General features: G+C 42.1%; 1 protein-coding gene and 1 long non-coding RNA gene across 2 annotated transcripts; one reads left to right on the top strand and one right to left on the bottom strand.

Moving 5' to 3' along the window:
- Positions 1 to 5,961: 5,961 nt before the first annotated feature.
- LOC114796543 (translationally-controlled tumor protein homolog) lies at positions 5,962 to 11,576 on the bottom strand. The gene is made up of 6 exons (XM_028990795.1): positions 11,429 to 11,576; positions 10,570 to 10,643; positions 9,232 to 9,416; positions 9,033 to 9,138; positions 8,845 to 8,961; positions 5,962 to 7,328 (listed from the first exon to the last, which is right to left on the bottom strand). The coding sequence occupies exons 1-6, from the start codon at positions 11,454 to 11,456 to the stop codon at positions 7,326 to 7,328; spliced, it is 513 nt and encodes a 170-aa protein (XP_028846628.1). The 5' UTR covers positions 11,457 to 11,576; the 3' UTR covers positions 5,962 to 7,325.
- On the top strand, positions 6,683 to 9,213 carry LOC114796552 (uncharacterized). Its single transcript, XR_003750745.1, has 3 exons — positions 6,683 to 7,163; positions 8,697 to 8,752; positions 8,863 to 9,213. It is a non-coding gene; the product is annotated as an uncharacterized LOC114796552 (long non-coding RNA).
- Positions 11,577 to 14,869: the final 3,293 nt, after the last annotated feature.

The following is a 14,869-nucleotide window of genomic DNA, read 5'->3' as shown; positions in this document are numbered from 1 at the left end:
GTGGGAATGCGTGCGTGGGCGGACGCCCGACCCGCTCGCCCCGCCAGCTCCGGCTCCTCTGCTGGAACGAGCCTGCAGCTGCTCTCGCAACACCCCCGAGCATCCCTGGCCGTCTCTTCGCTCGGGCTCCGCGGAACCTCCCCGCTTGTGTTTTCACTGATGGAGGCGCTTATGCAATGTGGCTCCACGCACTGCTTTCTTTTTCATTGAAATTCTCCCAATCGCCAAACAGAAAGAAGATCCATATTGTCGGGTCGCAGATGGCCCTGACCTTCGCTTGTGACCTCTGGGTAATTGCGAGGGGAAATGGATGCTCTGGTAAAGTTGTGAAATGCATGTGGGCGTATATGGAGTTGCTCCGAGAAGTGTTCCAGGCTCTCGCCGTGCAGTAATTGTTGGTAATTGTGAGAGCATTATCACAGCCTCGGTGATGGATTTTTGTGAGTGAAACTGCACTCATTGTCTCGAAAAATAAAAAAATTGAATCGAGTGCTCCAGTTCTTTGCTTTCGAATGACCTGCCCTTGTGACGCTTCAGAACGTTTCAGCAACGTTAACGACGAGCCTGTCCCCGGTCAGGGTTTTTTGAATGCAGAAGCATCCAGAACCACTCCGTTGAGTCACAACATTTCAAACGTCAAGTAGGATTTCACAAAGCTGTGTCATGCTTTCACCGCTGCATCTCTAGCCCTCTTATCGATGGCTCACAAAACAACGTGCAGTGAAGTGACAGGTTTTAAAGAAGTGCCAGCCAGAAACGTACAGATTATATGCTGAACATTTTGTTTTGGAGATAACTAAGTTTATGAAAATGAGCACCGAAGGGCAGCGTGAAAACCAGACATCAAATCAGAGATACAGGCAATTTTCTGCAGCCTAATTGCCGTTGTTGGCAGGGTGCTTGTTTCCCTGCAGCGATGTGGACTGCATCACATGAACACGGCCATGCAAATCTGACATATCTGCACATTAAAAGACTTCACAAGAAGGGCGCCATCAGCGCGCAGCAAGAAAGAGAATTCAACCCAGTAGCACTGGCTTCTTACGCCCACAAATCCATCATGGCCCAGCCTTGCCACGATACGCACTCTGTTTGTTGAAAGGTTTAGAAGATGTATGGTGAACAGAGATCACAGATTCGAACATGAATTCAGAAAAATGGTGATGTATATATTTGTACAACAGCCACAACATTAACATCCTTGACTGATTTTGGGTGCATGGGAACTGATTGCTTAGCCTGTCTTTTACAACTAATACAAAATGCACACCACCCCTCTGCTACGTTCCCTCCACTGGCTCCCAGTAGCTGCACGCATCAGGTTCAAAATACTGACGCTGGCCTACAAAGCCAAACATGGAGCAGCACCATCCTACCTCACAGCCCTTATTACACCTCGCACTGCACCTCGTATACTCCGAGCCTCCAGTACTGCTCGCCTGGTCCCTCCATCTCTGAAGGTAAAAGGAAGACGCTCATCTAGACTCTTCTCCGTCTTGGCCCCTCGGTGGTGGAATGAACTTCCCCTTGAGGTCAGAACAGCTCAGTCACTGAGCACCTTAAAACGGCAGCTCAAGACCTTCCTCTTTAGAGAATATTTAGATTAACTTGGAACCTTCTTATTGTCTGACTTATGTATAGAAACTACAACAGAGTGAATAAAAAGATTGTATTCATCGTTGTCCTAGTGAACCAGAATTGATCACTTCATTGATGGTAACTTGAAAGCACGTTGAAAGTCGCTCTGGGTAAGGGCGTCTGCCAAATGCCATAAATGTAAATGTTAATGTAAATGGTGACGTGAATGTCATTGAGCTGAGAACCACTTTATGCAGTGGTTACGAGGGGTTATGAGGGGTGAGAATCACTGGGAATCTGGAGAGGTCAACAATCGGACTACTGTTGATTCAGTTGTAATAGATACTTTACAACACCATCACGAACCATGTTCACTCATTTAGAAACGTTCCCCTTTTCATTAGGAAACAGTTCATCACATGGGTGAAAACGCTAGTGCAGATGCTGTTAATGTTTTAAATGACTCTGGTAGCTAGAAATGTCTACTGAAGATGGAATATCTTCATACATGTAGAGAGGAACTTCATCAGCAGCAATTAGTATCGATTTCCAATGGAATGCTGTGTTCGTTAAACCAGTTCTGTCGATTGAAAAGCTTCACTGATTATTAGAAAACCCCCTTTTCAGTGATCTTAATAAAACTGAAAACCGTTGCTATGAAGCAATGAAACTGGGCAAATTCACACTAATACAGTATCTAGTGCATCAGCAGAAGTGGGTTCGACTACATCATTATTTCAAACTTCATTCTTTATTCTATTGGTCATTTTTCTATTCAACCCATTTCATGGAAAGATTTCTAAATGACACTAAACTTTTGTATTTTTCCTTAAGTGACTCCCATTGCTTTTCTGCTATAAAAATATATATCTTCATCTCAAACATTGATACGTTGATATTCGGCACAACAGCATCAGTATTGATGAACCACCAGAGGTATTGATCTTTTGTCCCTTGATTTGTAGCCTCATTTCGTGTATGTGGAAACTGATTGCTCAGCCTGCCTTCATTCTGGTCATGACAGAAACGGCATCCGCACACAGAGCGTCGCAGACCGTTGCCTAAGCCGCTGTGTAGCGCCAGTGTGTCCAGATTGCCCATGCCGACCCCTGTCACCCACGGGAATGCACGCAGGCGGAGGCAGAGCAATGCTCCGGGCAATGTGCTGCCGGGAAAGCTTGGGTCCCGCGTTCATGTGGATTCAACTCTGACATGCACCACCTACCTAAAGATTGCTGCGGGCCACGGACAATAATTCATGCCGACGGAGTCCTCTGATGGCAGCTGCCTCTTTCAGCGTCCTGCTAAACAGCAAGATGAATGCTCAGGGATAGTCCGAGGAACATATTCCGGAAAAGCAAAGTACAAGGTATTCTGTGCTCAGAGACATGGCCCTGGTAAAATGGCGGAACCCCAGCCACATTGAACAAGACAAGTGGAAACGTAAAAACTGGGCCAAGAAACGTCTCAAGACAGATTTTTCAAAGGTTTTATGGACTGATGAGGTGCGGGTTTTTTCTTGACAAACCAGATGGATGAACCCAGTAACGGGCACAGAGCTCCACTTCCACTCAGACTGCAGCAAGGTGGTGGTACTGATGTGAGCCGGGATCATTAAAGATGAGCTAGTAGAACCTTTAGGGGTTCATGATTGATTCAAAAATCAACTCCCAAACTTACTGCCAGTTTTTAGAAGACACTTTCATCAAGCAGTGGTACAGGGAAAAGTCTGAATCTTTCAAGAAGACTTCACTTCATGGCTGGCCGTTCTTAAACGGAAGATTCAGGCCTTGTCCACACTAGGGGCAGTGGTGGCCTAGCGGTTAGGAAGCGGCCCCGTAAACAGAAGGTTGCCGGTTCGAATCCCGATCTGCCAAGGTGCCACTGAGGTGCCACTGAGCAAAGCACCGTCCCCACACACTGCTCCCCGGGCGCCTGTCATGGCTGCCCACTGCTCACTCGGGGTGATGGGTTAAATGCAGAGGACAAATTTCACTGTGTGCACCGTGTGCTGTGCTGCTGTGTATCACATGTGACAATTCACTTCACTTTCTAAAACGGGTTTTCGAATTCTAAAAAATTTGTGTCTTTAAATGATCGTATTTTGAAGTTGCTCAGAATTTCTGCTTCAACAACACATATTATGATAGACTGTGCATATTACATTGTATAATGAAACGTTTACCTACAGAACTTGTAGTACAGGATGGGTCCATACACTGAACAGCCCAGAATATCATTTACACGTTATAACAGCGACAGAAAGCTGTTAGTGCTGCTACAGGCTTTAACCATCCAGTAAAAATGGAGTCTTTCTCCAATTCATTTCTGTAAGTCTGATGGCGCAAATCCGCACATCATTGTTTACTTTGTGTGTCACCACGTGTTACATTAGGGGTCTCAAACTCAATTGCACAAGGGGCCAAACTTATGGGATTGCGTTCGGCAAGGGACTGCATTATGGGATCTGTAATTTGTTTGTAATCAGTGCTTCATATTGCCGGCCATTATAATAGATCTATATTAAATGATCTCGCAGGCCAAATGTAACTGTACGAGATGTAGCGGTCTGTACCATGTATTATTGATCTTACATCTTACAGAAATTATCGTACAAATATGATCATTGTCGTATGTCATTATCGCTCCCCTCTCTCACCCAAAGTTCCTTTTTTGGCGTCTAGATCTCAGATGCAGTGAGTTCAACATTTATGAGGTTCTGTAACACAACCATGAATGAGAAAAAAAGAAACATTTACTCTGGATTCCATTTTAGAAAACAACCGTTCTGGGTTCCCCAAAAAGGCGTCTCCGTGTGGATGCAAGGCCAGATCAGAAATTAGAAATTTTCCCATTTTAGAGAAAAACGGTCTTGCGTGACCCAGGCCTTACGGTGATGGACACCTCTCTGAACAGCGTCTGGGAAACTCTAGTTAGATGATCGAAACTGACAGAGTCCATGAATGCCATTACTGTTATTGAAAAGAAGGGTGGCTACATCACTGTTTCTTGTTTAAATTGCAGAAATGTTTGTTTGAAAAATAAGAATGAATAATTCTCACTTTAGTGTTAATGAGCAAAGTGAAATGTCAAAATTATATTGCATTGTTTAGTTGCATAATTATAATTTTGCACACAGCGTTCTAATCCTGCAATGTAACATAGTGCAGATTTATTATTAATTTAAATTAATATGCATGCACTGATACTGTAGAAGGTGGAACTACATTAATTGGCAAAGTAAAGCGCTTCAGCACGTTGCTCGCCTTCGGAGAGACATCTGGAGAGTCCTCCTACACAGTCAGTTTTGCATATACTTTACACGCCGAGAACAAAAGAGACCTACACATGCATGGATAAAAGAAAATAAAACGATCTGACTGAAATTTTCACATTTCTGCTTCTATTGGTGGCGCGTTAAAGCGTCACAGTGCGCAGAGGTCAAAGTTCAACAATACTCAAGGCTTGCAGAGCGCCGGGCGTATCTCTTTCGGAGGTGTTGCATGCGCTTTTGCCCTCGGAAAATATGCGCACGCCTCCAGCCAGAGCTGAACCTTTATGAAGACTTCTTATTTTACATTGAATTGCAGTTCTGCATGGACGTTCTCCCATGTGTCTGGCGTGGTGTGAGTGTTCTCCCTGCTGTCAGACTACTGCCATTCATAAGAGTTACTCTCTCCAGACAGCTTTTTTTCTGTTTTGAAGGTACCATGAATAAATAGAAGCTTGGCAGGATGCAGAGCACAGCGTCAATATTTAAGTGAAGAATATGGACACTCAGTACTCGGTAAAACATTCTGCCAAGATTCCTTTCCTCCCGACGATAGATAAATGTGCACATATTGTGAAAAGGACATCACTTATGGCTACTGCTGAACTATGACATGTATCCAGGCACCAAGGTTTTTTTTTTTTATATGTACACACACACACTGACACCACCTGATCTCAGGAAAACCTGTAGATTACACATTCAATGTATTGCATTCGAACCCTGCACTACATCACAGTTAATTCCGCAGGGTCCTCCTCCCACAGTTCGGCACCTGCTGACTGATCTGCCGCGGTTTATTCCGACTTTTCTTAACAGCATTCAGCCGACCACACCTGTTAGACCCGAAGATGTGTGTGTCTGCGTGTGTGTGGGTGTTACGACAGGGAATGTGCATAAGCAATAGCTGAAGAATTCTTCATAACCTCCGAACCCATTAAGGCCCAAGACTCTAGAATTTAGGCATTTTCTTCTCTACAGGGTTCGTAACAATCTTATGTAAATTGAAAGCAGGTTCTTATGTAACTTGTATGTAGGCACCCATCTAATGAATGGCATCTTTTATCTGTCTGTGTGCAGGTGGACCATGTGAAGAAGGAGGAAACAGAAGGTGAGAGATGAATAAGTTCAATAAAAAGAAAAAAAAAGCAATATAGCAAAGTTCTGATTGTAACAAAAGTAGCCCTGGACAAACAAATGGTGTTAGACAATCACACACACAAAGACACACCCCACGCTGACAGATACGCACCATAGCATACAGTCTATACGCAATTCACACTCCTACACACACACACACACACACACACAGCACTCTGACGACTCTGGTCATTATTCCCGCTCTGATGATTGCATTACCATAGATAAGAGAACTGGATGTTCCCAAGTATGAACAACACTTTAGTGTCTGTAGGTGCTCGCCTGAGGAGATGCAAATGTGATGAATTTGTGATAATCTGAGTCACATCTAATTATAGATGAATGACAAGATTATTGAGACACAGGCCAAAATGCATAAAAATCGCTGCCTTTTGTCATATCCTAGCGGTAAAATAACGTGTTGACCCGAATATAAGACAACCACCTGTCCTTTTTTTCAAGTTGAATTTCTACAGAAAAAGGGTTTTATTTGAAGATAATGGTGATAATGTATGTTGTCAATTTAGATAAAAGCTTCAGTTCCATTCATCATTTAGATGATTTTTTTTCACATTCAAGTTAAGCAACATGCAAGCTTCATTTATGCAAATAAAGTGCAAATGGTGGGGCAGTGGGGGCCTAGCGGTTAATGAATTGGCCCCATAATCATAAGGTTGCCGGTTCGAATCCTGATCTGCCAAGGCACCTACCCTACACACTGCTCCCTGGGCGCCTGTCATGGCTGCCCACTGCGCACCAAGGGTGATGGTTAAAAGCAGAGGACACATTTCAGAGGACACAATAACTGCATTATTTCTACCAATCTGGCAACACTGGTGGCTGGCACCATCTTCTCATAATCCCCCTTTTTTGTCCCTGAATGTAAAACATCACTTTTTCAGAAAATGTATTATATTCGGGCCAATATGGTTGTCCAATTACACCTTCGATTGATATCTTTAGTCTAACAAATGGCTGTGTGATGTTGTTCCCATTTTCTGAGCCCATAACGCCATGCTCTGTTGAAAGTCAACGGAAGAACAGGTAACGCTGGGGGCCACAGTGACTGAAAAACTTGATGCAGTCTCTCTCAAGCCCATGAAGTCCTCTTCATGAAGCTCATGGAGGATGTCATCCACTTTGCATCCGATACTTTCCGGACCTCTGCTCATGGGTAAAATGATTTAAATAAAAATATATATTTATTCCTGCTAAAATAGTGCTCTTTTGAATTAAAGTGCAAATGGTCCAGTTCATGGGTTTGATTCCGCGGAGGTGCAGCCAGTCAAAAGAAACAAACAAACAAACAAAAAAGACTGTCTTGTAGTCCAGTGTGTTACTGTAGGAGACAAAATACATATATATATATTACAATGTCACAGAAAACCTGTAATATTTAGTTGTAGTTCTACTATAGTATGTAGTTGTGGATATTACCAGCATTTATTTAATAAACGTTCCTGCTACATCTTGCTCCATTAATATCTCATGTTTCAATGTCAATGGGGACACCTGTGGCTTATAAACAAGTGTAGCTTTTTTTTTCTTAAATTAATAGCTGTGGCTTATATACAAGGGCACTCTATAGTCTAAAGTATACATTTTTAAAATACTTTGTATAGCAGTTTGTGGAAAACAGAATATTAAAACCAAAAGATCCATCTTGGGATCATTTCCAGGCTTATTTATGTATACATTATTCAAAATAATATATCATCTATATTTATATAGGCATTGGCTCCCTTGCTCAAAGGTCCCCTATTATGAAAATTTCCCTTTGTGAGATTATTTAACATTAATTATGAGTTCCCCGAGCCTAAGTGTAATGGCAATAGGTGTAAAGAGTGCTTTGGCCATTCTGTTCTGCCATTCAGAGAGCGGTAGCTCAGACGTTCAGATCTGGAATTGTCCCCTTATGACGTCATAAGGAGAGAGGTTACCTCCCGTTTCTCATGCTTTTTCTGCCCAGAGAATTTCATACCCCTCCCCCAAAACAATATCTTCACCGACCGTCATGGCTTGAAAATGTGTGAAGCATTGCAGTTCTCTCTGAAGAACCAGTGGTTTAATTTGTTTTCTGGAAAAACGCTGACACGACTTGTTGATGACGTCATTTCTCCAAATGCCCGCTCAACTTCTATAGGCCGCTCTCCTCCTTGTCCCACCTCTCTCCTCCTCATTAGCATTTAAAGCTACAGACACCGAAACAGAGAGTCCTGGGAAATCTCATTGTGGGACTGGATCAAAGGGCTGTAATTCTGCACCATGTCAAATACAGTACAGTATTGAGTGACCACTAAGACAATATAAAAGCGAAAAAAATTTAAATTAAATAGGGGACTTTTAAATGTTAATCTGTATAGTTAAGTGAATGATGGTTCACCAAAGGCATAAAGTTAAAAATGACACATTTTTTAAAAACACGGTATTCTAGATTATGTATAAATTTACATCATTTTTAGATAATATCTTGCTTGCCATATTTTCTTCTTTCTAAAAGGCATCTAAATCTGCAGTACCAGGCTGTCTCTTGCATGCACTGCTCTTTAAAGATCTAGCCACAACCGTTCCAGCTTGGTGTGTTTCATTATCCAAAAAATCTTTTTCTCAGATGCTGTGTTATTTTGCTGGTATTTATTCAGATCCATTCTTTCCCTCCACCTCTGAACTGTTTTTTATGTCTTTTTTTGGGTCTTTTTTTGTATAGGTGTGGCTGCACAGCAGAGCAGTGCACAACCATAGCGACAGACATTTGAAACAGAGGTGCACAAACATTTGCATGCCACTGTAATGTATTATGTACTATTGTACGTTGTGCACTCTTTTATTTACACTCACTCACACGTGAGACTTACACATTTCTCAATCGTCAGACCATCTTTGAAGAAGATCATGAAGGGAGTGCAGCCATCCTCTCGATAGTCGAGCAGTGCCACCATACCGTCGGGGTTCATGGACTCGCCAGTGAAGAACTGGAAGGCGAGCAACAGTCAACAAATCAAAACAGAGCTACCTGCTTCTTAACAAATGTCACATATCCTACCTGATAGCTTTTAAGGTTTCCGATGATCTTTTTGACTTCCTCCTGAGCACCAGACATAAATGGTTTTACTCGATCAGGATTATTCTGTTCCAGTGTAGCTTTAATTCTGTTAAAAAGAATAAAGAATTTTTATATTATTATGCTATAAAAGGCGTACGAACGTGTTCAATTGTTTAATAAAAATGCCAACACCACTCACGCCTTCATGTAGTCCTTGATGTAGGATTTGTACGTTTCCTTGGTGAAAACGGTCTCCTGAAGCTTGTGGTTGAGAACGATATCCACCCCAGAGACAGTGCTGGACTCACAACCCTCCTCCTGGGCCTCGGCAGAGGCGTTGGCACCGATGAGAGAACCGTCGATGTCCTCTGTCCGGCTCACCATCTAGCCAGTGGGAAGAGTTCTGGCCCTTGTTACAAATCCCTCTTAAGAATATTATGTCGAAATGACTTTTTCATTCATGCTGGGAGAATATAAATTCTAGCTTGGAATGATATGAGTATCCTTTGATGGGGAACGTTTGAATAAATGCTCATAAACAGGTTGCTTGTCAAAATGTTTCACAGTGAGCACCATCTGGCTCTCAAAGTGCCAATATTAAAATACAGTAGCACGGGTCTATTTAACTTGTTTACACATGAGCATGTTTTATTCGTAATATGAATATAATTTACTACTGGCATTATAAATCCACTGTCATCACTGCGGTCAAACATTCAGCAAGTACAGATACTAACTGTACTATATAAAGTACAATATTATCATGAACAATAACTAAGATGCATTTAAACTCAAAATGGCTGTTGGACGATTCTCTACGTGATGCACAAGACATTTTGATCCCGATAACTAGTAGTTTGAACTATGAACAAGTGTGACATGTATGTAGTTCATTCATGCTCGTGCCTTATTATTGGATAGCTCAAAATAAAGTTCTGACAAAAGCCATACACGCAGTTTGAAAACTTGCCATTTGATGCACGGGACCAAGAAAACTAGTCTCACTTGTTAAAATGTTCATGCAAAACCAATATATGCAACTAAAATGACCAAGATTGTGTGATGCACGGGACAACAATGTCACTGGTCTAAAAGCTACACGAGCGCTATGACAGCCAGTACTAAGAGTTAAAATGTGGTGCATTGTATGAATATTTTAAAGAAGTCTGATTCACTATTCAATATAACATATATAAACTGAACTTGTCTGGATTATGATAATAATTTGCTTTGAATTTTTTTGAAATTAGTAAAAATTTTACATTGTGAGAGGCAACCATGTTTCAAATGTCTGCATTATCTGAGCACCCATCTTAAACACTAGGACAAATACAGTGCAAATATTACAGATTAATTTTTTTAGCATTTAGGTTTCATTTTCCAGAGATTACTGCCTGTAGGATTTGTATTCTTGTTAATATTCACAGCCACCGTGTGTTTAAATGTCGTGAAAATCTCTTGCTGGATATAACGGGCCCATCAGGAGATGTAACCTGCTTGAGATTTCATAGATTTACAAGAAACAGTGTTGCTGTACCTTTCCGTCCACTTCATATAAAATGCCATTCAGGGATTCTGTGACTTTGTAAATGTCAGAGAACATCTCATCCCCTGCAAGGAAAATTTGAGCAGGTCAACGTGTTAACAATCACCACATTTTCATCAATGCCAAAGCCTGAAGAGAAATATAAATTCACGTTAAGCCTCTTTAAATCATTGCCACATGCAAAACAAAAATTATAAAAAAAAAAACTCTATTAACTGTGACTGTATGGTGGGAAATCTTTTAGGTGACTTTACAAGATGACGTTACTTACATTTAATTGATATTGAGCAAATATAATAAATACAGATTTATAAATACAGATTATCCCTCATGGGGCAATGATGCATAACTGGGGCAGTAAATCCAACTCATTATTAACAGAAAAAATGTACCCCCCAGACAACACCGCAGACATTTTATTCAGTATAAAAGCAACATAATGTGGAGTGTGGAGTGAGGAGGGCGTGTGATGGGGAGGACTGTGGACAGCTGGCAGCTCTGGTGCGTGCCCGACACCGGCACGACTTCATTTCGGGATGACATTATGTAGTAGAGGATGGTTGCATGCAGTGGCCATGATGTTTACTGCTGTGGTCAGGCATCTACATTTATATAGATGTGTGTGTGTCCATGTTCCCAGTACAGTGTGCATAATTGCATAGTTAATCTCTGGACTTATGACATGTGCTGTCTGGCCCCTGGCTTCTTCCTAAAGAGGCTAATCGTCAGAATCCTGCACGCCTTTCCTGGGCCTGTATCAGTTGGCTTTGGGATCACCAGCCAGTTCGTCTAACTGCACAAGTAAGACATTACAGAGGAGCACGTCCAACACGACGCATGTCCAACGTACCTGTTATGATGTCCTTATAGATAATCATTTTGTCTGGTCAAAGAGCAGAATATTGCACCGGGACGACGGTAGCCCCTTCCGAGAGGGAGCGTCCGGACGCTTCTGTCCGCGAGAAACGAGCCGCTGAGGTGACGTCATACGCGTCCGCGTCCCGACGTACGGATCTCTGCCTCCCCCTGGTGGAGACTCTGCTGTAGTGCCGCCTCGGCGTTGCAGTCCGCAGAATATACTAGAATAGACCAAATAGACCATTTTTTTTTTAATCTTCTGGAAGTTTGTAGTTCAAAATTTGAAGACTATTGTGATCTTGTAACATTAAAACACAACGTGTTTAATTTTTGGTTGCATAAGGTATGCGTCACAAGTGTCCCCTATACACATATATGTCCGCCACGCCCACCAGAGCTGTTAATCAGTTAGGTCAATTACAGCAGCGTTTCAGAATCTGAGGCCTCTTGTGGTGAGTAAACAGTTGTTTGCAATGTTTAGTGTTTTGCATGATTTCCATATGTTGACTTTAAGTTGATAAGTAAGTTGTATAGTGAGTTAGCCTGGCGCCTCTAAATTAGGGTGATCAGATCTCCTCTTCTCCCTGAACATGTCCGGCCGGGTTTTTACGCTTGCCTGGGTGATTAAACAGTCCTCACACATATTCATGCTATCAACTACAATCTACACAATCTTCTCTATCAAAAGTCGCTTTTAGTTTGCTGCATCTACGCTTTAAGTTATTTCATTTGAAAGAGACCTTCAACTCAGATTTAGAGAAGTTCAAAATGTTTCACATATTACCTTTGCATAAATTCTGTTTCACAAGCAACACACATAAAGCAACAGCATAAAAGAAAAAATATTCAGTGTTATCTTCATTTTAATTGCGTCTCTCTGTGCTTTCTCTCTTGTGGAAACAAGGTCCAAATGGTTGCCTGAGTGTTAAAGGACACCTGCCCCTCGGGGGCAGTGGTGGCTAGCGGTTAAAGAAGTGGCCCCCGTAATCAGGAGGTTGTCGGTTCGAATCCCGATCCGCCAAGGTGCCACTGAGGTGCCACTGAGTAAAGCATCATCCCCACACACTGCTCCCCGTTTAAAATTTTAAATGTACATTTACATTTACAGCATTTATCAGACACCCTTATCCAGAGCGACTTACAATCAGTAGTTACAGGGACAGAGTCCCCCTGGAGACACTCAGGGTTAAGTGTCTTGCTCAGGGACACAATGGTAGTAAGTGGGGTTTGAACCTGGCGAGTGTGTTGCCCACTAGGCTACTACCACCCTAAGGTTCCTAATATACCCAGCAGATGGCGCTCCCTTGCTCCAAAAACTGCACTGTCAATCACACAAATTGTGAGACAGTGAGTGGCAAAGGTTTTAATCATAGAATTTATTCTTGCAAAATAAATGAACCTAAAAATACCTTAAAAAATCTAAATGAGTTTGAAGTGCAATTAAACCTTTGCAGAAAAAAAAATCTTATCGGTTTTCCTAGAATGAGATAAACAGAGCTAATTCCAGATACTCTGCTCAGGGCATTTCAGATTCACTCACATGATCGATGTCATGCCATTTTGTGCAATTAGCAAGAAGTCTACAAAATTTCCATTTACAACCAATTTACAACCCCACCCCCCAGGTTACAGGTATGTGCAATAGCTTCTCTTGTGTCGCTTGGAGGACTCTTCCCATTGTCCTTGCACATGGAGCGGCGCCGCCGGATTGCAGGGGGACTCAGTACCCAACCCCGCTGTAGAGGGCAGTGCAGTATCAGGATGATGCAGCTCAGCCCACATAAGCGCCTGTTCCACGCCTTGCCCCTGATTCTATGTGTTCAGGAAAGAGGTAGGATCCAGCGGCCTGTGGAGAGGCTGGGCCAGTGGCACCATTCGCCGCGAATGGGAATTGCGCATGGATTAAATGTACTTTACAGACTGTTTTACTGTGCGCAGATGGGTTTCTGGCGGCAATTTGCATGCCTTTCAATTGATTGTGTGTGCATTGTGACGGTGCTGTAGGTAGGTATGCCGATAGTTAATTGACCGTTCCGACGGTTAACGCATGTTCTTTTAGTTTCACAACACGATTACGTCTGCATGGCCTGAGGAAATCCGCAATAAAAGCAATCAAACCTCAGATTTCGTACCGTCTGCCACAGACACAATTATCCGGTGCCTCGTGATACAAAGCCTTTATTGGCGGAGACAGCTAGTGTCTCGATTAAGAGTCGGAATGCCCAAACGGAAATGATTGCCAGCCCCAACTGTACGCCTTTGTGTGCCTTCAGAGAGGTGCTATGTATGCAAATGAGCAACTTTAGGAGACTCGGCAGGTCACGCTGGCGCAGTGCAATTACTGCTCCTCGAGGCCGGTGTCCATGTCACACAATGCGGCTCAGAGTTAAGTGTTGATGGCCTCACCCACTTATTAACCCTGCAGTCGTCAAAGGCTTCTGGTTTCGCTTCATATGTTGGTATATTTCAATTCCATTTGATAATGGGTTATTAAATGTAAAAAAAAAAATGCGCATTTGCCATGAAAACTGAAAAATGTACTTATATATATATATATGGTGCTAAAACAGAACGTAATAACTTTGTGCAGTGTAATTTATGAGGCTAATTTGGTTTACCTTAATTGGAAATGAATATTTTAATGTTTGTACTTTGGCCTATAAAGAAGGTTGAAGAAAAGCAAGAAAAAAAAAGAAAATACATCTAAAATCTGTTTGAATTATTTATTAGTCATAATTTAAACCATCGACTTAAACAGCTAATTTGCACAGATTCCGTCTCTATGTTGAGCTGGTTCTTATTAATTGCACCATTCCAGAGAAGCGCGGCACAGAACAGTCCCGTTTACGAATTACCACAATGTCTGGAAATGATTACATTTTTTTTCCTCTACAAGAATCACAAAATTATTCTAGCTGCCCAAGGAATCAATATTTTATGGCACTTATTACTGAATTCATGTCAAAAGCAGGTGCTCACCTTGTACTCTGGCCAAACACACCAATCCCTTAAAAAAAGAAATCTGTGTAATGTTTCTTAAATATCCACGGAACCTTGAGCGTTCCTTCTTTGATTTCTCCATGAAGTTAAGAAACCGGGCCAATTGCTGCGGACCGCCCGGTTCCTTTCCCTGCCTCTCAGGTTCAGGATAATTGGACATTATTGCATTTTGTTGTTTTCCCAAAGTTGTCGGTAAAAGAGAATGAATGCCGAGCCACTTGCATTCCTTAATACATAACAGGACGATCTGTAATTTGATTTTTCCCATAATTCCCCTCCCTCCACACACCACAATCTTCACATCGTAATCTCCAACGCAACAGACTTCTCATTAACCCAATAATCCATCAGTTATGGAATTAACTGCTTTTAGAAACACGGTGCAATATCTATCTATGGATTAATATATATTTTTTGCTTTTAGAGGGACCTG

The sequence above is a fragment of the Denticeps clupeoides genome, chromosome 9 (genome assembly GCF_900700375.1).
Source record: "Denticeps clupeoides chromosome 9, fDenClu1.1, whole genome shotgun sequence".
NCBI lineage: Eukaryota > Metazoa > Chordata > Actinopteri > Clupeiformes > Denticipitidae > Denticeps > Denticeps clupeoides.
This window is presented reverse-complemented; position numbering and strand designations above follow the sequence as displayed.

Coding starts and splice junctions, on each gene's coding strand:
- LOC114796543 (XM_028990795.1), bottom strand. CDS start 11,456: ATGATTATCTATAAGGACATCATAACAG. Junction 10,644..11,428: donor CTATAAGGACATCATAACAG/GTACGTTGGACA, acceptor TTTTCCTTGCAG/GGGATGAGATGTTCTCTGAC. Junction 8,962..9,032: donor GAAACCTTAAAAGCTATCAG/GTAGGATATGTG, acceptor CTCGCCTTCCAG/TTCTTCACTGGCGAGTCCAT.